Genomic DNA, 22,851 nt, shown 5'->3' on the forward strand with positions numbered 1-22,851 from the left:
AGGTATAAAGAACATGGCTACATATATATATATATATATATTCCTAGCTAGCTAGCTAGTTGTTGGTGGTGGTTGGCTTTTTATGATGCTAGCTTTAAAACATGTCTGGCAACAATAATATAATCAAAACTGAAAATAAAACATGAAAAAACCTTACAGAACCTTGCTATGATTAATTTATAAAACCATGCTCTTCTTCAAATGTTTTTTTAAAGATTTATTTTGAATGAAAGAGTAGAGAATACTAAAAAAGAACAGCCATCTTTTTCGTAAACACAATTTCCGTTTTATGCTAGGAACTTCATTTAACAGTCCGTATGCTTTGTGAATATCTAATACCGTTTCATATGTAGCGATACCTATATATATATGCTAACATAGAGTTTTTTGGCATAAGGGTATATATATTTATATCGTTATTAGCAGCGGGTTATATATTTACACCTTATGTGCGATTTCTATGAAGTACATCCCTATTCTTTTTAGTTAAATTTTAGCGTACAGCCACGTCATAAGAAAGTGACCCGTGATTTCCGTGTCGTGGACTCACAGTTTTACTCACGCAAGGGAATTAATATATAAGATAATTACAACGGAAGAGTAGTTGTATTTGCATCGTAGAGAGAAGCGTAGTATACTAAAAGCGCGAGAATGTGCATGCGTTACGGCTGCTAAATTTTCATCAATACGGCAATTTAGATAAAAAAAACAAGAAAGTAATTGCAACGAAATGTTTTAATTGGTGAGACGTTGAATGATACTTAATTTGATATTTAACGCAAGTACCATTTTTCATGTTGCAATTGGAAGAACACTGAAGCACTTGTTGTAATATTCTCTGCAACAATATTGTGTAAAATGCCACACTCGTTTGACATAAATGGTACATGAAGTTGCATGGTCAGTATTCTTGTCTCCAGGGTTTGTGTACTGATGTTAAAGCCGCTTGTCAAAAAAGGAAGAACCTCTGTAGATGAGGTTGACATGATCAGGTTACATGTTACAATATCGATCCAACAAAATGAAAGTTATTTTTGTTGGATCGATGCTGCAACAAAAATCGTTTAATTTGCTTTGTTGCATTCGTTTGCTATGTCCATGCAACATTCTGTGCAACAATTTCGCTTTTTCCATGCTAAATCAGACCCCAAATCGATAGTAATACCATGAACATAAAGTTCTTTGCATTGTAAAGAAATGAAATAAAAGAAAGATAAAGTAGAATTTTTAATTGACCTATATATAAAACCACAGTGAAAAATACCTTGCGTCTGAGACATTTTTTGTAAAGATTACAGCATAAAAAATGTAGAAGAGAAACGGTAAATGACATCGGCGGAAACCACAGTCAAAAAGGTTTATCCCTTTGCTCTCATTCTGGCATCACAACGTCTTATCTTCTTAATGTCCATGTTTTTTTGGGAATACAGTTTGCTCAATTAGTGCATCAAATATTGCACTTGCTTGACTAGCCATAGAGATATAATAAAAGAGATATATCTCTATGGCTGACGCACAACTAGAGTGACCATCACGTGCAAAACTTTTCTGTTAGAATGATCATTGTGCAATTTCAATTACAACTGTCCCTGTCAAGGTGCCAGGTATACGTGCGAAACACCAGCGCTATCAGAGGGCTAAACGCCCTGCACATGAGATTGAAGAGGTCATACATGTATTGTTTTCCACATTTGACATGTATAGGTTTTATCAGATGGCGTTGTTGCTTTGACTGAGCAAAACGCTGAGTGAGACTTACTGCTAGGATCCTTTTTTGGATGTTTCGGAAATATATAGACTGTGTGACTAAAATGAATATTTAGCATGTTCTATCTCGTGTATTTTTTGTAAGGAAACTGATTTATCTTTCTTCAGTCCCGATTACAACGAGAGTTTTATTATTTGAATAGGAGATAAGCATGCAACCAAGTTTTGGTAAACAATCTTAATAAGTATGACCAGTCTACCCTTTCTAACTGGAGAGAGAAAAAGCATGGGAATGAAGTTGAAGATGGAAGTTATGAAGTTTATTCTTTGCAACTAAGAACTGGTATACATACTTCAGCCAAGTATTTGGTCGAAAGAACAAAATCCGGTAATAAGTAAATAGTCCATACCCGGACGGAGCAGAAAATTGTTATTAGCTACGATAACATTGAACTGACGATCTTGCAATATACATAATAACAACCAATAGCACGCCTCGTGTCCATGTAAACTCTACTATTGGGAAAGTACGATTTTTCTTCACAATAAAGGGGAATAGTTCTACAATTTCCTCAATTTCTTTACTTAGCATTACTACACTATTCAATGTAACAATCAACTCAGTGTTTACTAGGAAGAAAGATGAGCACGTTCAAATAAAAAGAAATCTTAAACTATATATTTATTGCTTTATTTGTGTACAAAGCATGTCGAAAAAAAGTAGAGTTACAAAGAAAGTCTTTTGTTATTTTTGATAATCTACACTACTTACAAAAATGAACACAAGTACAACGTTAAAAGTATATCGGGCATTGTTTTAAATACACTATTAGATTGAAATAATTGTCCAGCTTGTTATTTCTCTTCTTCGCTCTTCTTCGTTTCTTCCGTTGAAGATTTCACTTTTTCGTCACTCTCCTTTTTTGTTTGCTTAGCATCTCCCCAACGATTATTTAGCCAAGCTTTGTGGGAACCGCCCTTCTTTTCATTCCCAAACCTTTCCCTTAACAAGGGAGCGATAAGATTCTTTAGCTTTTCCAAATCAGCGTCACTTACCGATCGTTCACCACCAATTATGTCTTCTTTTCTTCCCCAACGATTTTTGTACCATGTGCTCGAGGGGCGTGACCTTATTGTGCGTGAAGACATATCTCTGCGGTAGTACGGTAGCTGGTTTGTGTCATCATCTACCGTTTCTCTTCCAAAGTAAGGTATGCTCTCGAGCTCTTTTCGGAAATATGGAATGGTTTTAGCCTCTTTTCGGAAATACGGTAAGGTTTCAACCTCTTTTCGGAAATATGGAATGGTTTTAGCCTCTTTTCGAAAATAGGGCAAGTTTTCAGCCTCTTTTCGAAAATATGGTATTGTGTCAGCTTCTTTTCGGAAATATGGTATGGTTTTAGCCTCTTTTCGGAAATAGGGTAAGGCTTCCATTTCTCTCCCAAAGTACGGTATGTCGTCGCTTTCTCTGCGGAAGTAAGGTAACTTGTCAGCCTCTTTTCGGAAATATGGTAAGATTTCAGCCTCTCTTCGGAAATATGGTAAAGTTTCAGCCTCTTTTCGGAAATATGGTATGGTATTAGCCTCTTTTCGAAAGTACGGCAATTCACTTGCCTCTTTTTTAAAGTAGGGTATATTCAGCGCCTCCTTTTTAAAATAAGGCAGTATATCGGCCAATCTTTTAAAATACGGTAATTCTGCATCTCTTCGGAAGTAAGGCAAATCATTTGTTTCTTTCTTGAAATATGGCAAATCAGCTTTTTTCTCCTCGGACGACTTTTCTAAAACTTTTGCTAGCAGCGATGATGCTCTCTTTAGTACGTCACTTTCAAGGGAAGACAAATCTTTATCAGCTTTTGTTGATTTTTTGAAGTAAGGCAAGCTTGACGATGCTTCGTCTAAACAAAAATAAAAGAAGTTATATTTCGCCGTCTCCGCGAAAAGGTCCTGGTAACGAGGTTGCAGAGTTTACAGAGTTAACAGCACAAATCTTGGATAAAGTTCCTTCGAATCAGTTTAACTCCAATGGCTTGCTCTTGATAACTCGAACCTATGACGGACCAAGAAAACATTTCGAGTTACCAAAAGTTCGAGTTATCAGGGTTCAAATTATGGGGATTATACTGCAATAGGCAACCTGGTTCCCAGCGTTTATTGTCTCTTTTTATATCGAGACATCGAGACAAATATCGTCGTCTCGATGTAGGAAAAATACAACATGGCCTGGAGACGGGGTTGGGTTTCAGGTAAATCGTTTTTGAAAATAAAAATCTTTAGTTTTATGTCCAAAAAATTAAATAACTTTTTACGAGACAAATAGTTTTCTATATAGCAATTAAATATTTCATACATAAATTGAAAATTATATACTCTATGCAAACTTGTTTTTGGAACTGTGTTTGTGATCTGAAATTGGAATTGGAAGCATTGGATTTTAAAAGATTTAGGAACCTTTCGATGGCGTGTCGACATGGGTGGTCTGTGCATGAAAACTTTTACATCTTATACAATTGGTCACCAGTCGTTTTAAAAACCCAATCATGTATACAATTGTCTTTCATTACAAGAATATATTTGTTATTAATTTATATTGTCTATTTCAGTCGAGAGGCGTAACATGTAGGCGTGAGTTAGAAAGGTGGGCGTAATTTAAATTGAACTATTTCTTAGACGATTAATATTCTCCAAAAAGTAAAAAATAACAACCTTTTGAATTTTGTTTTAATAAAATGCACTTCTTAAGGAAATGCGATAATGACTACGCTTTATTTCCACTTTTGCTTTTACAAACACAAAACACGATACAACTAGATATTTCTAATAAATCTATTCTTCTCAATCTCTTTTTACAATCAGCTTTTTATGCTTACGCCTTGCTCAAACCAGTCGAGTCTCCATGGCAAATATTTTTATTGAATATGGAGACATAATTCTTAGCTGTTCTCACGTCATTAAATTCAATGTGGGAGGAGCAATGCGCCTCTGGCAGAAAACCTTTTTTTCAGTATTTTGCTTAGCGAAAAAGTGTGTTAGAAAAAAAAGCCTTGAAGTAGCCAACTGCATAGTAAAGCTCGATCTCTGTCATTGTTATTGACAGGTGTTGTACATTGCGAGTATTTCAAATTTCGTTTCTAAAAAACAAATTTCGTTTCTAGAAAAGCTGTAAAGGGAAGCAAGATTCTGTCCCCAATTTCGCCTTCACTGGCCTTAAAATTAGCAACTTTCAAGATGCAGCACATTTCAAGGGGTGCATGAAACACAAAAGCTATTTTGAAATTCAATAAGAATTTTCTTGTCACATGTAAAGATAATCACATTCGTCGTTGACAATAAATAACAATTTTTTACAGTAAAGACCACGCTGTGGTTTTTTAACCAGATGTAAAGTAATGACACTAGTTCTGAACCTAAAGTCGAAATACCAAAATACCAAGTAACAGAAATATGTTGTTTTTTGTTCTATCAATTTGAGCTGTAACAACGCTTTCCAACCAATGTTTAATAACTGCATGTAAGGTAGATAGATAATTAGAAACAAAGTTTTAACTAATTTTCTGAAGAATTATGATTAGTATCTGCATAACCCATATTTGACCTCATGCAGAAACTTGTTGCCCAGGAAATATAATATATCTAATTTGTTTATTCCTATGGGTAGTAAAACAGCTGTAATGATAAGGAAAATCACATAATCAACTTTTTCATCCGCCCACACTCCTTTTTTTGTCGCCAGTTTTATCAACAAAGTTGTCTCCGTGAAATACTTCACGCGAAGCCTCTTTAATAAGTTCGTGGGTCAAATATAATATAAAGATGGCATGGCCTAATGAGAATTTTTAACAAATGCAGGGACGTATGCGTTTTGCTTGTAACCGTAATGTTGCTGGTTTGAATCCCCTCTCCGGCTGCAGTGTTGTCAGCCCGTCTAGTGGAGCATCTGCAAAACTAATTAAGCAGTGCTATGTGTGCAGATAATGAAAAAAAAAACTCTCCGTTGCTTACTGAAGAAAATATTACATTGCGGGCTGAAATAATCAGTCAGTTTATCTACGGGCCACTAGTCAGTGGCCTGTAGATAAATCCACGGGTTCGCCCGTCCTTTAGCGTGTCTTGCTACTGAGGTTACCATTTTTCGTGACAGACAGACGTATACGGGTACTGTAATATAGTTAAGGGCTGCCAAGTGTCTGGACCGACCAAAATAAGGGCCTATCAAAATAAGACTCGACTAAAAACAGATTCGACCAAATAAGGGCCGACAAGGTTCGTGCTGATGATAAGGCATGTAATGCTTGGCCTTGCATTATGTTATCATTGTTATCCTTTTACAGAAATGTCACAAAAACAAAATATTTTTACCTATTTGTTGGGAAAAACAAAGAAACGGAAAAGAAAATATTTGCGCTTCAAATTCGTTGCCAGTTCTTTTTCTGATTTTTTAGCAAACCTTGTGGCAAAAAGGTGAAAAATAGCTCCATGTGTGATTTTCAGTCTAAAATTAATCATGTTTTCGGTGTCTTTATCAAACAGTATTTTGTTATCAAAACTGTAAAAAAAAATTTTCAATGTGGCTACCAAAGCGACCACACATCAATAATGCGTAAGAAAGATTATTTTTGTTCTTTTCCTTTTAGAGTTTCATTCCATCTGTCGGTATAACCCGCCGTTAATACATTTATTTCAATGAGAAAATGTTGGGTAGCTATTTCGTTACTTGCTTTATACATTTATTTCTTATCAATGCCTCAAAAATTTGTTATCGTTAATATGAAGATCATGGAGCCATTACGTTTCGAGGTTAGATTTCCGTGCAGGTTATCTTTCAAAACCGAATTTAAATGGCGCATCAAAAAAGCACTGGAGACGAAGTTTAAGGTTGCGCGCTATCTAAGATACAACGATGAGTAATGCTAACACGATTGATGATGATTGTTTTGTTTATTTATTTATTTGTTTACTAAAAGTAAATAAACTCAATTATCAAGAGCATGATGATTTCATTTTTTCTTTCGTTTATAAAAATCAATACGTTTATAACAGAAAAAACGCAAGCAAAGTATTGTTACTAATTTTTGGTCTGAAATTTTTGGTTCTGGACATGGTAATATTTTTACCCTCTTTTCCCCTTTACATTTTGTGGGTTATTTATATAGCATCATTGTTTCTTAAAATCGTGGAGGCGTTTTAAGCAATAAATTGTGACTGTTGAATGAGAAATCCCGTAATTGCCGACATGATTCTGTTTCACAAGGATTGCAAATGATTCACTAACACTTACGACGGTAGACAAGAGAAGAAAGTTACTTTGATGAATGCATGCCTTCCTTTTTAAGGATTAACTTCAATCAAGAGAAGTTATAAAATAAAAGGGAAAATATAATGGCGCCATTTTTTCAGCTATTCCGTCTATATCAATATTATTGCTTAAAATTTAATAGCGGCCTGACGAAGAATATATACAAATATATACAAAAACAAAATTAAATTCGAAACCGCTTCCGCGAATTATTTTGCGAGCTTTATAGAGAGTCCACTGTGTTTTGACCAACAACTATTATATTGGTAACATAAAAAATAAGTTACACATTGTTTTATTTGCCTCGCGGATTCTGCTACCATTTTGTGCCACACACAGTTATTTTTCTGTTGTTGTCAATCAAAGAAGAAAATAACTAATACAAAAAGGTATTGCTGGAAAAAGAATTTTTTACCTTTAGCAGTTTCCTTTTGTTCAGTCAATCCATATAAACACACCACAACAGCAATGACGAACCATCTTGGAGCAGCCATTTTGGATTCCTTTAAGCAGCGAGCGGACATACGTGTTTCACCTAGCTGTATAACTCTTGTATTGAAAAAACTTGCTTACAATGGGTTACATATAGTTGTGTTGTGTACCGTCGGAAAAAAGAAATAAAAAATTGTTTGCTTTTCTGCCTTATTTAATTTCTTGCGATGAATAGAACTCATGCATTATACATGAAGCTTCCTGCGTGTAGTATTATTCAAAGCGTAGCTGGAAATGATAGCTAATTTTATCTTTATGCAAGTGGGGAGACCACGTGATATAAATGTGACCACACCTATTTTCCTCCCTTTAAATTTATTTATTTTCAGGAATGCCTTGAACACAGCTGGGGATAGAGGATGCACTTGTATTTGCAGCGTGATGAGTTTTTGTAACCTTTGTTTGGAAGTTTGGAGCGTTGTCGTGAAAATTTTCAATGGCTCTCCACCCAGCTGACTTATTGCACAAAGTCATCGTGTTGGTGCACTCTAAAGACGTATTTAACTCCCGCGTAGAAGTGCTCTTTTGCGGCAAAGAACAAAAGGTAGTATAAAAGCCACAAAGTATTAATTTCATATTTTTAATATAAATTTGATCCGTCTGATGAATTTTTCGAGAATTTTTTTTTTTTTTTGACAAATTAATTTAGCGCTTCTATAAAAACAAGGAAGATGTTTTTAAGACGTATATTTCATGCTGTGTCTGTTTTTAGGATGTTGCATTACAACTGAGAAAGGAAATGAGAGAACAATACAATTTGTAGTAGGTTCCACCTGTTCAATTTTTTCCCAATATTAGACACCATAACTTTTTAAAAACGAATGACGAAAAAACAATTTAATACCCAGACTGTGTACAATTAAAATTCCGTTGAAAAATATGCAAGACTTGGGGAATTAGATTTCAAATACGAAAATGCTAAGGCATTACACTCAGCCTGCATAAATTGCCTTAGTAGTCTTTTGACAACATCAACATAATCCACAGGTGTATCTGAGCCTTGTTTTCAAACAGGGACAAACTAAACTGTAGCCACATATGTTGAACATGATAAAGAAGATTTAAAGCCACAAAGGAACAAAAATGTGCGTCACTTAGAAGTAGTAATCCAAGGAAATGTATGCTAGCTATAACCATGAATAATTTGAATAAAACAAGAATTTACTTTTTTTAAGGAATAACTCATCAATCGAACCCCAACCCGGCACCCCTCCATTTTAATTTAAAAAATTTATCCTCTGAAATCTTTAAGGGATTAGAAATCGTTCACTTAATACTTGTCGAAGTACTTTTTTTATTCGTCGAAAGTTTTTTGTTTTTATTATTTATAGGAAGAGTTCTAAAACTTTCTTATACTCCACCCAAATTTTTGTTGCAAAATTTTTTTAATTTTGTTGGAAAATAAATAAATTTGTCAAAATAGACGTGTTTTTTGAAAAGTGGATGCAAACTGTTTTTGACCGTTTTTTACTTTATTATTTTGAATTAGACAAAAAGCTACAGAATTAGCCGCCATCTTATCTATGGAGTTTTTTTATACTCAGATAAGCTTTTTTTTGGTTCCAACAATTTTTTTTAAATTTGCTTGCTCCCTAGCTACTAAATCGATTGCACACAGTTTCTAAGGGAGAAATTTATAAAGTGTTTAACCGTCGCACGATTCAGATATTTAGATAACTTTTTTTAACCTCACATAAAAAAAATCACTGCTGTTGATCGTGGGTTTGCATCAAGCATTGTTTCAACCTACGTTTACGAGAAAACAAACAAACAACAGCTTTTTCTTTTATAAATTACGTGCTCGGAAAGCAAGACCTCTCGCTGTTTTAGATTGGCCATGGAAAGCACGAAGCAGTAAAAAGGAAGACAATTTTTTTGAAGAACGTGCAACAATATTTCCAATCTCAAAAGTTGAAAAAGATAAAGTAACAAGAAATTAAATCTATTTCGTGTCCTATTATTAAATTAATCTTTTTATCTATTTCTTTATTTTTTCCTTTTAATTCCATTTAAGTTAAATGTAACATGAATCAGAGAATAAAACAGCTGGATTTTCACGGGAGAACAGAAAAGGCCCAATTAACACGGAAATAAAATCGCTTAAGTTTTATAATTAGCTCCTCTGAGAAAATCCATGTGGTAATCTCACATAGTTTACGAAAGTCAATTATCGTTCGGCTTTTATACTGTTTTATATTGTATGTTATCGACTTGAATCTTTAATTTCAAAAACTCTCCCTAAGATCCTTCTTTTCCTAAATTTTTTATCCTGGTGGTTTATCTTTGTCTAAAATTATAGCCTTTTGTGTGAGTTGGTATAAAAGATTAATGAAAAACAAGCAAAAAAGAAAAACAAGCAATCTAAAATTCCCTTTTTTACTTTTGTTTTTATTTTTTTCCATTCTTCCACTTTACTTTATTTTTTGCATCTTTTTATGCCAGTAAACTAAAGCAAAGACATATTGATTCTTTGGGAGGCGCTTATTTGAGACGGGACGTTTGGAGTCTTTTCTTAAAATGTGGTAAAGGTGCATTTGAGTCATCACTGTTTCTATTATCCTATTTGGAGCCATAAGTACCAACAGACCCATGCCGTAATATTGCTCTTTCTGCTTCCGGAAATTCCGACAACCACGTCACAAGTTTTTTTGTTTTAAAGGAGAACTAACGATTTATTCGTCTTTTTTTTTGTACTAAAACATCTTAAAGACAACAGGTGCGTTAATTTGCTAGTTTTGAAAACAACAGTTCGATGAGGAAGTCATTTTGTGAAAGCAAACCAACACAAAAACAGTCTCAAAGTTTTTATTTCTGAGCCTGTTTTTGCATGTCAAATTCGTGGAAATTCATTTTTTTACAAGGATGTTTTTTCTACTAGAATTTAGCTTCTATTCTTCATTGCTCGAACCTCGAGACAAATTTAAATCACTAAAACAGAGGAAAAAGTGACGGAATCTTCATCCATCGTCTTGCAAATCCTGTTGAGCTATGCACCATGTGTGACGTCACAAATCATCAAAACATGAGCGAACCAAGCTGGCTTTTGTTTGATAATGGCGGCGACCGTTAATATAATTATCAATTTTTAGGGACAAAAATTAGACACAAAAAAATAAAAAAATATGCCTTTTTATCCCATGTTGTTTTCGTGACATGTAAGAATGTTTTAATTATAAAACAAGAAGCCCTGGGGGCTCTAAGAATTTCCGCTCGCTACCAAAATATTTGATGACAACCTGCTAATTCGTTGTGTTATCGTGCCAAACATTCGAAGAGGTTTGGTTTATGAAGCTCTGAAGATAAAGCACACAAGTTACATTATATCTTACAACAAACGCAAACAAAACGAAACGTGTCATAATAAACTCACATTTTAAAAGAAATTGCTAACAAAAAATACAGCCTATCATTCATGGTTGAAAGTCTTGCGATTAAAACGTTTATGGTCTTAAACGGCATTTAGGTGGCAAAAAATCAAAATTTTGATGTGAGCATCATTTTCGGCATACTTTTTTTATTAACTGTGCCAATTTTTGTCGAAAATAAAGTAGTTTTAATTTTTGGACAAATTTTGGCCTGAAATGACATTTAAGTGACAAAAAATCAAACTTGTGTATCATCATCATTTTCAGCATACTTTATTTGTTAACTGTACCAAATTTGGCTGAAAATGGCATTTAGGTGGCAAAAAATCAAAATTTTGATCTCACCATCATGTTCAGCATACTTTATTTGTTTACTGTGCCAAATTTTGTTGAAAATAAAGTAGTTCTAATTTTTGGACTAATTTGGCCTAAAATGACATTTAGCGACAAAAATCAAAATTATGATGTCACCATTATGTTCAGCATACTTTTTTTGTTAACTGTGCCAAATTTTGTCGAAAACAAATACCAATTTTGGCCTGAAACGTCATTTACTAGTACTTAGGGAGCTTGGGAAAAGTACGAAGTTTAAATCTGTGACGTTTCAATTGACCATTTGAGACAGGGTTAGTTAGTTAGTCAGGTATACCAATACATCCTTCTCTCAGAGGAACGTGAAATCCCAGGGTCGATTTTTTCTCAAAAAATGCTCCGAAAGAAAAAAACGACGGTTTTAAAGAATTTCCTACGCCTTCGGGCGCGGAAATTCAATAAAAACATATATGTAGGTTTTACCGTTAGTTAGTTCTTCTTAACAGAGCGGCTGCCGAAGTTGAGAGTTTACGGCTCTGAAAATGCGAGGAACAAAGACGGCGATATGCAGCAATATGTAGTTAAAGTATGGTAAAACCATAGTATTTGGACAAAGCATTTCATTAAAATGAAAGAAAAGCCTCACACACACTCCTGGTTTGAGATTTAATTAATAACTCGAGGATCAGACGCAAACGAACCCATTTTAAACGAATAAAAATTACGCGTCAAATAGTAGTTTTAGATAGTAGTTTTAGTAGAAAGAGAGGCAAACGCCGAACTAGCTAAAGTCTTAATCTGCACCTGTACTCGATTAAGCCCCTGGGCCTTATTTGTCGCAAATGATTTTAGAATATATTAATTGTTGTCAATACACAACTATGACAGTTACTGGCATAAAAAAAGGTACCGCTACCAACATATGCATTCCCTCAAATTAAAAGTAGGGGTTTATCTGTTAAAATTTCTTTTAAGGCTTGTGACTTATTCAAAGGAGAGGCTTATAGGAAAAAAGGGTTCAAGCAAACCAACAAGAAACTTACAGATGCAATGCTATATGCACCTCAGCATTAAACAATGGCGGGGAGAACAGTCAACCGTTAGGGTGAAACCTCCGAGAATGATATAATTTTCCGTTACTTACTTACGTAGATAAATAGCAAGAAATGACGTAAACAAATAAAAACAAAATGTTTCATAAACATTGAACACTTTCTATGTTTGTTTCTACTTCAAGTCCAGACAAATATTTTTATGGAATATTTAAAAGTGCAGAGGATAGAAGAAGGAAAGGTATGTTTGCATAAGATGCATTAACAACTAAATATTGAAAAGGCAATAGGCACCAATTCCAGGGATAATTTGCTGGTTTCCTCACGACATTTTTTTAGATAAAACATCGCGTATACAATATGTCTGTCCGCATGGTTAGTTTTGGGTGGATTTTACGTTTGTTGTGGAGGGTCTTGTTCGCATTTCATATCTAAAATAGGCTGCGCTTAATCTCTTAGCTGCGAGGTTGTATGATGTTTTTCATCACACCCTTTGAGTTTAACATTGATGATACACGAAATATATACATCAATATAGTTTTAGTTGCAAAAACCCAGTCTAAAAGTTAAACAGATTTGATTACTATTAAAATTTGCGAAGAAAAAATAGTTCCCAGGGCATTTTATATTCTTGATTGATTTAACCGCTAAGCAACGGTTCAGGGTCCAAGAACCTCCGGGAATGAGGATGTTGGAACGCAAGTAACTTTAACTGAAAAAAAAATTATAATTTTTATTTTAAAATTATATTAGTAAAGACCTTTGAGATAAAACTCGTTTATCTCAAAGAGATCGGGGTTCGAGAATGTCCTAAGATCTTAATATGCAACAGAAAGTATAAACGACCGATAAAACAGAGTACGTTACATGTCCATATGTCCATATTACTGACCCCTCAAACGATGTTGGTACACTATCTGCTCCACACTGCGCGCTAGTTTAATCCTTTTGGCTTAGAATCATTATCATAAAAATTATTGCGTTATCGTCGGCGTACATTTCCCCAAAATGTCCTGGAAACGAAGCTGGCAGTGCGCTTGCTTATAAATATAGTTATTTTTTTCAAACCTCGTCCCAAGGGGATGTTAAATTTTTCAACAGAACCATCTGACATAAAGAATCTACCAAGCTCTGAAAACAAGATTGTATATTTTCTGATAACATCTCTAACCTTGGTTGATACTAGAAACCGAAAAAGGTTGGCAGAATCTTCAGTACTAACACCATGTAGGGCATACACCATGTAAAATTGTCAATTTTTTTATCGTTAATCCCATGCAAAACATTATTGTTTACACTGAAATAATAAAACCTTCCCAAAAAATATTTCTTTGAGGATTTGACATGAAAACTATTGGATTATTTTTACGTAGGACGTGCGCGTTTCATATCCTCAGTAAACTACAATAATGACACTTAATTACAAGAAAAATTCCACATTAGAAACAACTTTGTAATGACAAAACGCTCGTACACAAATCTAATACATAGTGAGCGTAATATTGTAGAAAAACACCATGGTGGAGAACGCTAGGAAATAACTTCACAGTAGAAAAAATAGGTCATAAAAATTCGATATGGTAATGTGTATAAAAGATATTGTTTTTGTTAAGCGTTTAGAGAAATTGATGTTTACATCAAACGTTGTTTAAAATTAAAGTTTTTGCTTTACCTTAGGTATTATATATTACGAGGATTTTTGTTGTAGCATATTTTATAGACCATGGTTATAAATTGGTTGAACAAGTAGAAAAACTTTTCGAGTATGGCGTCTTTTCCTTCTCAGGAATTTTGGACAATGTTTAGGCTTAACCTATAGGCAACATTTGCTGCGTCAAGCCAATATCGGCTATAGTTGAGTTAGCACCTTTTGTTTACGTGGCGTAGTGACAGAACATTTTGCTAGAAAGATCTAGAAGGATCCAGAATGATCTAGAATGTTCTCCATATCCCATTACTGCTTAAAGTTCAACATATCTTGTAGTTGATTCATTGGATATAGTATATACAAAGAAAAGTAAGTACAGACATGACAAGTTTTTTAAGGGTACATTTTGGATTAAAATATTTTTACTGCTGTTTCTAATAAGCCTTGTATATTTCACTGCGTTTGTCTACCATATTTGTTTTTATTTTAGCGCAAAACAGCGCGTCATTAGAAAGTACGTAATTATTCACGAACGTCAATTTTTATTGGATTGGGAAATTTTATTAAGCTTGAATAAAGTATTATAATTTTAAAGTAGTTTCGCTTTAACAAGATCTTGCTAAGAAAAAGAGTTGTTATAAAACGTTAAAACGTTAGTTAACGACCAGTGAAAATTTTCGAAATGTTACTTTTTGTATCAAGCTTTTTAGAAAATATCATACGGAAGCTGTTCAACGTCGATCCCGAAGCATCAAGAAAGAGATCTGGATACAAGATTGTGCAGATGTTATTGCCTCTATCTTTAGCTACTTTTCGTTGTGGTTTATGAACACTCATTAGTAATTCAAATAGTGAATTTTGAGAATAGCTTTTCACAAACATTTATATGGTACAATAAGTTAGCACAAATATTAATGATATTTCTCAAAAAAATATCAAACTCGTTCTCAGAGCCCCTTACTTTAATGTTCGAATCCCCGTCCTAATTTCAGAGAAGATACAACGTGCACTGGGGACGAAATTGAACATTTAAAATAATATTAAGTCGTACGAAAAAAGATTTTTCATCGTCTTCTCTCATTTATAAAAAAGACAAAAACCCTGGGGACGATGGTGCAATGATTTAGTTATTGTATATGATTTTTTGGAAAATAAAACTGGGAAAATTAGTTGAAAAAAAATTCCACTGGGAAAATATTTCGAGACAGTTCGTCAATCTATGAAAATTGAGTTTTCTCAGTCTATTTTGAGGTTATTACTTTATTCTATTATTGTTTCATAGAAAAAAATACTGGAAAAGGATTAACTAGAAAATAAAATTCCCTATTTCTCTTTTTCTTATCAAACTATGTTTTCTTTCATTTCAGTAGTAAAAAAATAAACATGGCAGGCACGGAGTTAATAAAATCGCTTTCTGACAGTGTATGTTGGAGAATAGCGTCAAAACTAGATCGAAAGGAATCACCAAATTGGAAAGCGCTAATTGAACAAATAAACTCAACAGCCAAGACATATAATGAAAAAGCTATTTTGAAATTTCAACTAGCGATATTAAAGCCACACGGTAGCCCAACATTACAGTTATTAGAAGATTTAGGTCGAAAGAAAAAAACTGTCTTGCAGTTAATAACATGGATGAAAATGTTAAAAGACTTTCCAGATCTTGTCGAGCTGTTGGAACGTGGCGAAGATGCTATAAAATTATCAGCACCTGCCATTATTACACAGCCTCAATCTGAAGTATACGTGGTTGGCGAGATCTTGCGTATGTCGTTTGACGTTCGTGGAGAAAATCCTTTAAAGTTTCAGTGGTTTAAGGGAAGCTTGGAATTGTCAAATCAAACCATGCATGTATTAACATTGACAGATCTACGAATTGAAGATACTGGTTTTTACATTTGTAGAGTTTCAAACGAGTATGGGTACGTTTTTACAGATTGGGCAAAAGTTGATGTCTCCCATACACCTTACCGTGAAACATTCAATGAACCCGTCATCACAATGCATCCTCGATCAATGACCTATGGATGTGGGGAGACACTAACATTATACGCAGATGCTGTGGGAAATCCAGCACCTTTTTTGCAATGGTTTCTTAACGATGAACCACTGTTAGGGAAATGTCAACGTGAGTTAACTATACCGAATGTAATGCTTGGCGAACATGATGGTTTATATAAACTGAAAGCTTCCAATAAACATGGCTCCGCCGTGTCATTACCAGCTCAAATCAGCATAGGTAAATCCGAGCGTGTTGAAATACCAGATAAACCTTGTATAGGTAGAAAAGCAAATGTTAAGGGGCAGACGTCAGGCCGTGGGCCCGACGTTGATGTTAACGACACTGGTGTGTCGATCGTAGCACCTAATATGCCGTCGGAAAAATTTGCCTTGGTGATCGGTAACCAAGACTACGTCGAGCATGACTCACTTGGTCAGCTTGTTCACCCAATTAACGACTCATATGAGATTGCAGCAGCGTTGATGAGCATTGGGTTCAAGGTTGTTTCACTAGTTAACTTGGATCTTGATTCGATGAAAAAAGCTGTTCAGTTTTTCTGTAGTTTGCTGGATTCTGGCTCGTATGCTCTCTTTTACTTTGCTGGGCATGGATTTGAAGTCGATGGAGAGAATTATTTAATGCCTATTAATGCAACGAGTCATTACAAACCATCAGAAAACGTTTCACTTTCTAACGTGTTAAAATCAATGACCGGTGGCCCCGAATTACCCAAGTTAAATGTTTTGTTACTCGATTGCTGCCGAACAGAACCAGACTTTCTCCGTAAGGATCCCATACCTAAGCTGTGGCAACAGCAACGTAAGAACGTTGTCATTGGTTACGGTTGCTGCTCCAAAGGTCGTGTTTTAGAATCTCCGATGATGAAGAATGGTTATTTTGCTCAATGCTTAGCAGAAAACATAGTCAAAGAAGTAAAAATTGACGATGTTTTGTTCGAAGTATCTCGAGCAATACATCAAGAACGGATAGTGGACCCAGCAACTGGCCGTACGCAGGTAGTTTACCGTCACAGTACCGTAGTAGATGAGTGTAAACTGACTGATCTTTCTAAATCGCAAGCCAACTTAACCGAGAAACCACTCGAAAAGACGTTACTATGGCAACAAGCTCACAAGGCGCCTATGTCCCCTGTCACCATCCTTGACAACGAACTTGGAACTGTCAAGCTGATCTTTACAGCGCAATTTTCGAACTGCTTGCTTATTCAAAGCGAGGTAAAGCCGAATCCAAACACAACAGCGTATAGTGTAATGTTTATTTTACCGCAAACTATTGGTGGAGCGCAAGTTGAGATTATCACGCCAGAGAAAGATGAGAAAGTCGAAGATAAAGTTGTGCGCATCTCACGGCTGGAATATTTGGAGGGCGATATAAATATTCACGTGCAGGTGCAATTTGAAGTCAATGGCGTCTTGCAAAATCAAGCGGCGTTTTATAGAATCACAGAGAAGCCGCTCTATGCAAAAGTTTCTGATGAAATAAAGCAATTAACATTGAAATAAAAACGAGTTTTAATAAATTTTGTATGTGAAAAAACAAAAGAGTAGATTTCTATCTAAAGAGTTTGTTTTTTATCATTTTGGATATAAGAACATTTTTGAGAGATTATAGGAGTAATTTTTATAAAAATTTAAGATGTAATTCTTAATTTATGTTTTTATGTTTCAATTAAAAGGTCAAAAATCGAATAGTTTTCGACGTAATTTTATCGAATTTTTGTTTTAAATAATCTTACGGAAATTTTAAAAAATGCATGGACACTAATTCCATATTTTCGCCCTATTTCAAACTTAATGCGCGGTCTAGGGCTAAGTTAGTGTACACATGAATTTGGTTTGTTGTACATCGGAAGGAGAAACCATTTTGTTGTAAGTGATTTTCCCGCATATAGTTTGGGTATTTTGTGGTTGCATTCAACATGGGTCCATTACAATGTTCTGTTTTCAAGTGTTTAATAATAAAAAGAAATTTAAGGAGTTGTTGAATTTATAATGCGATGTACACTCTGGGAAATAAAGAACGGACCGATCCCCCCCATCTCGGTTGTATTGTTTTCCAAAACGGTCTAAGGGTATTTCTGTAAAAAAATGACGAAATAACGAAATTTGTCATAATAAAAGAAAATATAACTTTCAACTTTCTTGTAACTTAAAGAATGTAATTCTAGAAAAATATATAAAGGGTCGCCAAATATTGCAATTTCAGCAAATCTCTTAGAGGATAAATTAATACAAAGGTTTAATACTGTCAACATATCCTGTGAGTTCATCAAAATAAGAAACTTTGACACTAAGCCATTTTGTAGTGCTTCTCATCCTTATGACGGACAGGTCTCGGTACGAGTTTGTTTTGATATATACGTCACTCTTTGGAAGAAGGGAAATTAAATAAGAAAGAGTTATAAAATAAAAAGTTTTTTAAAAAAAAATTATTTACAATTGAGAGTTTGTACAAAAATATAATTCGCATTAGCATAATTTCTTCCATATATCCCCATAAGATCAATTACATAAAAGTATTTTATCTCCATCATTTTTTTCGAGTAGGAATTGGCGGCGGTGTGTTCGGTTCTTCCTACGAAAGGAATACAGAAGAATTAGCAAAGCATGTAATGGAACCTTGGTCTATGAACTGATGTTGTATTTTTCGTACAGGATACACGCGGGTTCACTCTACGGTTAACTTCAAAAAAATTCACTTTTAAGGCTTGGTTTACAAACACATTAAGTGTTTCCTTGTTACCTGTTACTATTTATGCGTGTTAGCGGAGACCAAATTTCTTCTCAGTCAAGGGTAGAAAAAAGTGCGAATTTTAAGTTTTTCGTGTGATACGATTAATAGTGCGCCATTTCTGGGGGGTTTGTATGGAATTAAAAAATTCGATTTTTGCTTAAATTCGCCATAAGTTCCGCACTTTTCCATACAGCACAATTTCTTATACCTTTTCGCTAGGAGTAAAATTTTGGTCATGGATAAAATTCTAATTCCCTATTTTATGTTAGTTTATAATTCTGATTTATTCTAATTTCCTTAATTTATGCTTGTATATCTATGATACACAACATTTTTTCGAGGCTTTTTTTGACGGCTTTTTATTCGTATTTCATGTGGTGAAGAAAAACTAAACTTGTTACAAGGTTAAAAAAAAACAGTGAACAAGAGAAAAAAGTAGAAAAAAGTAAACGCAGGTGAACATTTTTCAAACCTACATAAAATATTTTAAATCAAAACATATACAATGAAATCTGTGATTGAAAATTAACGTATCATAATTATTTTCTGTAATAAAATACGAAGCGTCTAATTTTTTTGTGGTTTTAAGTAGATTTAAGAAAGGTTTGTAATTTGTGGGAGTTTTAATAGAGTCTGAGGCTGTTTCAGTTTTAATTCTAAAACACAGAGCAAAATTTTCCTTCGAAACCAAAAAAACATTACAAACTCTTACCAAGACAAAAGAGACGCGTGTATTACAGGAGATCCAGGCTCTAAACGAACAAACATGTTACTTGCCTCTTTGGGTGGTGGACGTCCCAACAGATTTGTCATTGGTAAACCAGAAGCTGGTTTTCGATGCGGAATTGCTGGAGGAAGTTCTCCATTTACAGCTATCACTGGTGGTTTAGGTGGCACTCTAAAAGGAAACCAGAAAAGCTTTCCGTTATTACTATCTAGTCGACTAAACTCTCATAGACTCTGGTGACACAGCCGAAGCACAAGAAATACTTCTCTTCAAACAATTTAAAATATTCAGGATAGATATAAATACAGGTATAAAAGATATTATAATTAAGTAAACATTGCAATAATAAGCAAACGAACAAACCTGTGAACTATTGGTGGTGGAGTATCAGACGATGACATTTGCAAAGGTGGTGGTCGTTGCCGCCTTTCACTGGGCGTATCAGGCGTTCTTTTTGATGTGCTACAGCGCATTTTAACATCTGCAGGCTATGGAAAAGAATCGTGGACAAAAATATATTTAGTGTTGATTATATAACAAATTTGTTTGTCGTTTTGTCAATCTTGTAATATCAGTTCCAGCTTATACGCAATCTATAGGTCAAAAACTTAGGTTTACTGGAATTTCAGGAAATAGGTCTCCAAAAATAATTTAAAAAACCTTCAAAATTTAATTACAGAACCAGAGAATAATTAACAGCATAATCTGTGTATGTAAAAAAAAGACGCATTGCATACACAGTAAATACGTGTAATCCACCTACAAATAATAAATGATTCAAAACTCCAGAAAAATGATATTTACAACAACTTTACAACAAAAAGAAATCCACTGCTTACAGGTGACATGCTGCGAAAGTTGTGCTCCATCTCTACATAATGCGCTATGGCCAGATAAATAAATTTGTATTGGGCCTAAAAACAGATTAAAATTCTTTTAAAGTAAACGTATATGACATTTCATATAGAACAAAAGTATTGATTTATAAATCAGAAATATTACATGAAGTACCCTAAAAACTTTAGGGTATAAATAACGCACCGGTAGATTGCTATAGAAACCACTTAGCTGCCGATCCAATATTCTTACAACAGTGCGGAATACACAAGGAAAGTGTAGTGCCCTTTGTTGGACCAGAATTCTATAAACTCGTGAAAAAACACTGAATGATACGGAGTAGCGATATGGATATCTGCTGACTCGGTAGTACTATGGTCATTTTAAGTCATGTGAATTGGAGTGAGAATAGTTACCTCAAGTTGCACCATTCCTGCTCTTTGTGTGCGGACATGCTGTACAGTTTTCTGCACATCAATCTCACAGTCAAGACCTAGAAGTAAATAACACTTAAAAAAAAAGAAAAACTGTACAAATATACTCTCGCGCATAGAGTTACACTTTTAAAAAGCACTACTAATCGCAAGCAAATTCTTATTAACTGGCATGGAATATCATAAAACTGCTTGTTTCACCTTGTTTTTGTAGAATCTTTACCAAAATATCAATCACCAGAAAAGCAGCCGTCCTTCCAATACCAGAGCTAAAAACAGACAAGCAGTTATTGAGATTCGCCACGCTGATCAAAAAACAGGGATTGGGATTCTAAAGCAATCTGTTAATGTTTTTTACAATGTTATTCAATTTGCATGTGTAATAAGCAAAAAAAACAAACTTATGTTTCTTTTAGGGTTCACATTGCATCTTCAGATTTTATTCTCATATTTAAAATTGATTTTAATCTTGGAACATCATACACAGAAAAAAATATATAAGAATCTCCAAGGAAATTTTTCATTGTATTTAAAGCAAAGGTCATTTCTAATCGAATCACATGTTCACTTATTCGCGACCGAAAACACTAACTTTAAAGTGAAAGATAACCTTTCCTAATATTTAGTTTACCTGCAATGAGCAACTATGGGACCAGGGTAGTTGTTCGACTTTTGTTTCAGATTAATATCATGCAAAATGCCAATTACAGAGCCTACATTTGATGGTGTACCATGTTCAGGCCATCCAATATACTGGTAATGATATATGGTATGTTCTCCTTCTTCTGGCTGTAAATAAGTTCGTTTAAAAAATGATAATTATGAAGTTTTCACACTAGCAAGGGATCCGGACAAGGTACAGAATTTTTAAAAAAATGATTTCATGACTTCCCTGAAAATCATCCCAACTTTTTTTCAGACCATGTTTTGGAGTTTTTACTAATTTTCATTCCACTGAGTTGACGTCTTAAGTTTACCAAAACACACACAAAATTAAACACAATATATACTGACTATGCAATAATTATAAGAAAATAAGTAATAAAGAAAATAACTAATAACAAAGATATGTTTCAAACAGCAGTCAAAATCAATTACCTCGTCTCCATTCGTTAACTTTAATTCTCTGTAAATGAACTCTTGCGTTTCAGTCTCCTTACTATTGAATATAGTGAAGTTTTCGACCTCCATAGATAAATCGACATCTGGCCAATATTTTGCACACCGGCTCTGAATAAAAAAACAACAACACACGTTGGCATTTTCCAAGATTTTTTTTTTAAATTTAGACATCATTAAAACCAGTCAAGGCCACCTACAAAGTTGTAAGACTATATAAAGCCCAAAAAAGCCTTAAAAAAGTTAAAAAACTTTACTTGGTAAACAGAATAAAGAAAATCCTCTGGTAAGATATTTTTTTTATATTTTGTTGCCCCTTCTTTCACATGGAAATAAAATCGCCATGGACTGCACTGAAAACCATGTCTGAAAAGTGTTAACTACTGACACGGTTGATAAAACTCACAAAAACCAGCTTTCTATCAGATAGGCTAAGTATTTGTTTTCAAAAAAAGCTCTTTTACCTTTCCACGTTCTACTTCCCGAGTTATCATCAAAATCACACAACTATTTTCCTGATACACCATCCTCCAAAAATCATGTATTGTTTCTGCCAGTGGACCTTGTGTTGCAATATATTCATGATCACTCTCCCCCTGTAAACAAAAACATATGTATTTTGACTTTAACAATTTGACAGATATTCTTTTACTTTTTTCCTTCGTAAATCTATAACTAAATATGGCAACTTGAAGCCTTCACGTAATTAATTATTTAATGCCAACAACACTTAAAGAATATTATGATAAAATAAAAATATGCAGCCAGCAACATAACAACGTAATAAAGTCAGTACTTTGACGTAGGAGGCATTGATATAGTCCTGCGTAGGATCATCAGGATCTCCATCCAACAATTCAACTCTTGTATGATCGACTACATAAAATGAAAGTAAAAAACAAATACATATCACAAAAAAATAAAATCTTATAAACATTTTTTTGTTGAAATTAAGAAAAAAATACCTACACGGAACAATATTTTTAAATCTGTTTTTAATTTTGTTTTCTGAGGACAGTCCCACTTTTCTACTATACCGATGTTTACATTCTTGTTGTTGTAGTTGCTAAAAGTAAACAGATACGTACTGGAAAATATATACAGGA

General features: G+C 34.2%; 3 protein-coding genes across 5 annotated transcripts in view; 1 reads left to right on the forward strand and 2 right to left on the reverse strand.

Annotated features, from left to right (window-relative positions):
* Positions 1-2,364: 2,364 nt before the first annotated feature.
* LOC130641386 (uncharacterized) lies at positions 2,365-7,652 on the reverse strand. Its single transcript, XM_057448166.1, has 2 exons — positions 7,419-7,652; positions 2,365-3,605 (listed from the first exon to the last, which is right to left on the reverse strand). Exons 1-2 carry the CDS (start codon positions 7,525-7,527, stop codon positions 2,563-2,565), a joined length of 1,152 nt encoding a protein of 383 aa, XP_057304149.1. The 5' UTR covers positions 7,528-7,652; the 3' UTR covers positions 2,365-2,562.
* Positions 7,653-14,287: 6,635 nt separating this feature from the next.
* LOC130641391 (mucosa-associated lymphoid tissue lymphoma translocation protein 1-like) lies at positions 14,288-17,598 on the forward strand. The gene has a single exon (XM_057448174.1). It carries the CDS (start codon positions 15,256-15,258, stop codon positions 17,395-17,397), a length of 2,142 nt encoding a protein of 713 aa, XP_057304157.1. The 5' UTR covers positions 14,288-15,255; the 3' UTR covers positions 17,398-17,598.
* A 695-nt stretch (positions 17,599-18,293) lies between these two features.
* Positions 18,294-22,851, reverse strand: part of LOC130641392 (tyrosine-protein phosphatase non-receptor type 11-like) — a 76,043-nt gene continuing 71,485 nt past the window's right edge. Inside the window, exons 8-18 of one of the 3 annotated variants that reach the window (XM_057448176.1) lie at positions 22,715-22,811; positions 22,542-22,621; positions 22,210-22,341; positions 21,725-21,856; positions 21,258-21,415; positions 20,828-20,895; positions 20,609-20,685; positions 20,195-20,269; positions 19,719-19,843; positions 19,406-19,526; positions 18,294-18,469 (exon numbers count right to left, since the gene is read on the reverse strand). In XM_057448176.1, coding sequence (XP_057304159.1) covers positions 18,425-18,469; positions 19,406-19,526; positions 19,719-19,843; positions 20,195-20,269; positions 20,609-20,685; positions 20,828-20,895; positions 21,258-21,415; positions 21,725-21,856; positions 22,210-22,341; positions 22,542-22,621; positions 22,715-22,811 — 1,110 coding nt within the window. In that variant the 3' untranslated portion in view covers positions 18,294-18,424. Of the gene's footprint in view, positions 18,470-19,340; positions 19,527-19,718; positions 19,844-20,194; positions 20,270-20,608; positions 20,686-20,827; positions 20,896-21,257; positions 21,416-21,724; positions 21,857-22,209; positions 22,342-22,541; positions 22,622-22,714; positions 22,812-22,851 lie in introns of all 3 variants that reach the window. The other 2 variants (XM_057448177.1, XM_057448175.1) reach the window with 2 other exon arrangements.

Source organism: Hydractinia symbiolongicarpus, chromosome 4 (assembly GCF_029227915.1).
Source record: "Hydractinia symbiolongicarpus strain clone_291-10 chromosome 4, HSymV2.1, whole genome shotgun sequence".
Taxonomy (NCBI): domain Eukaryota; kingdom Metazoa; phylum Cnidaria; class Hydrozoa; order Anthoathecata; family Hydractiniidae; genus Hydractinia; species Hydractinia symbiolongicarpus.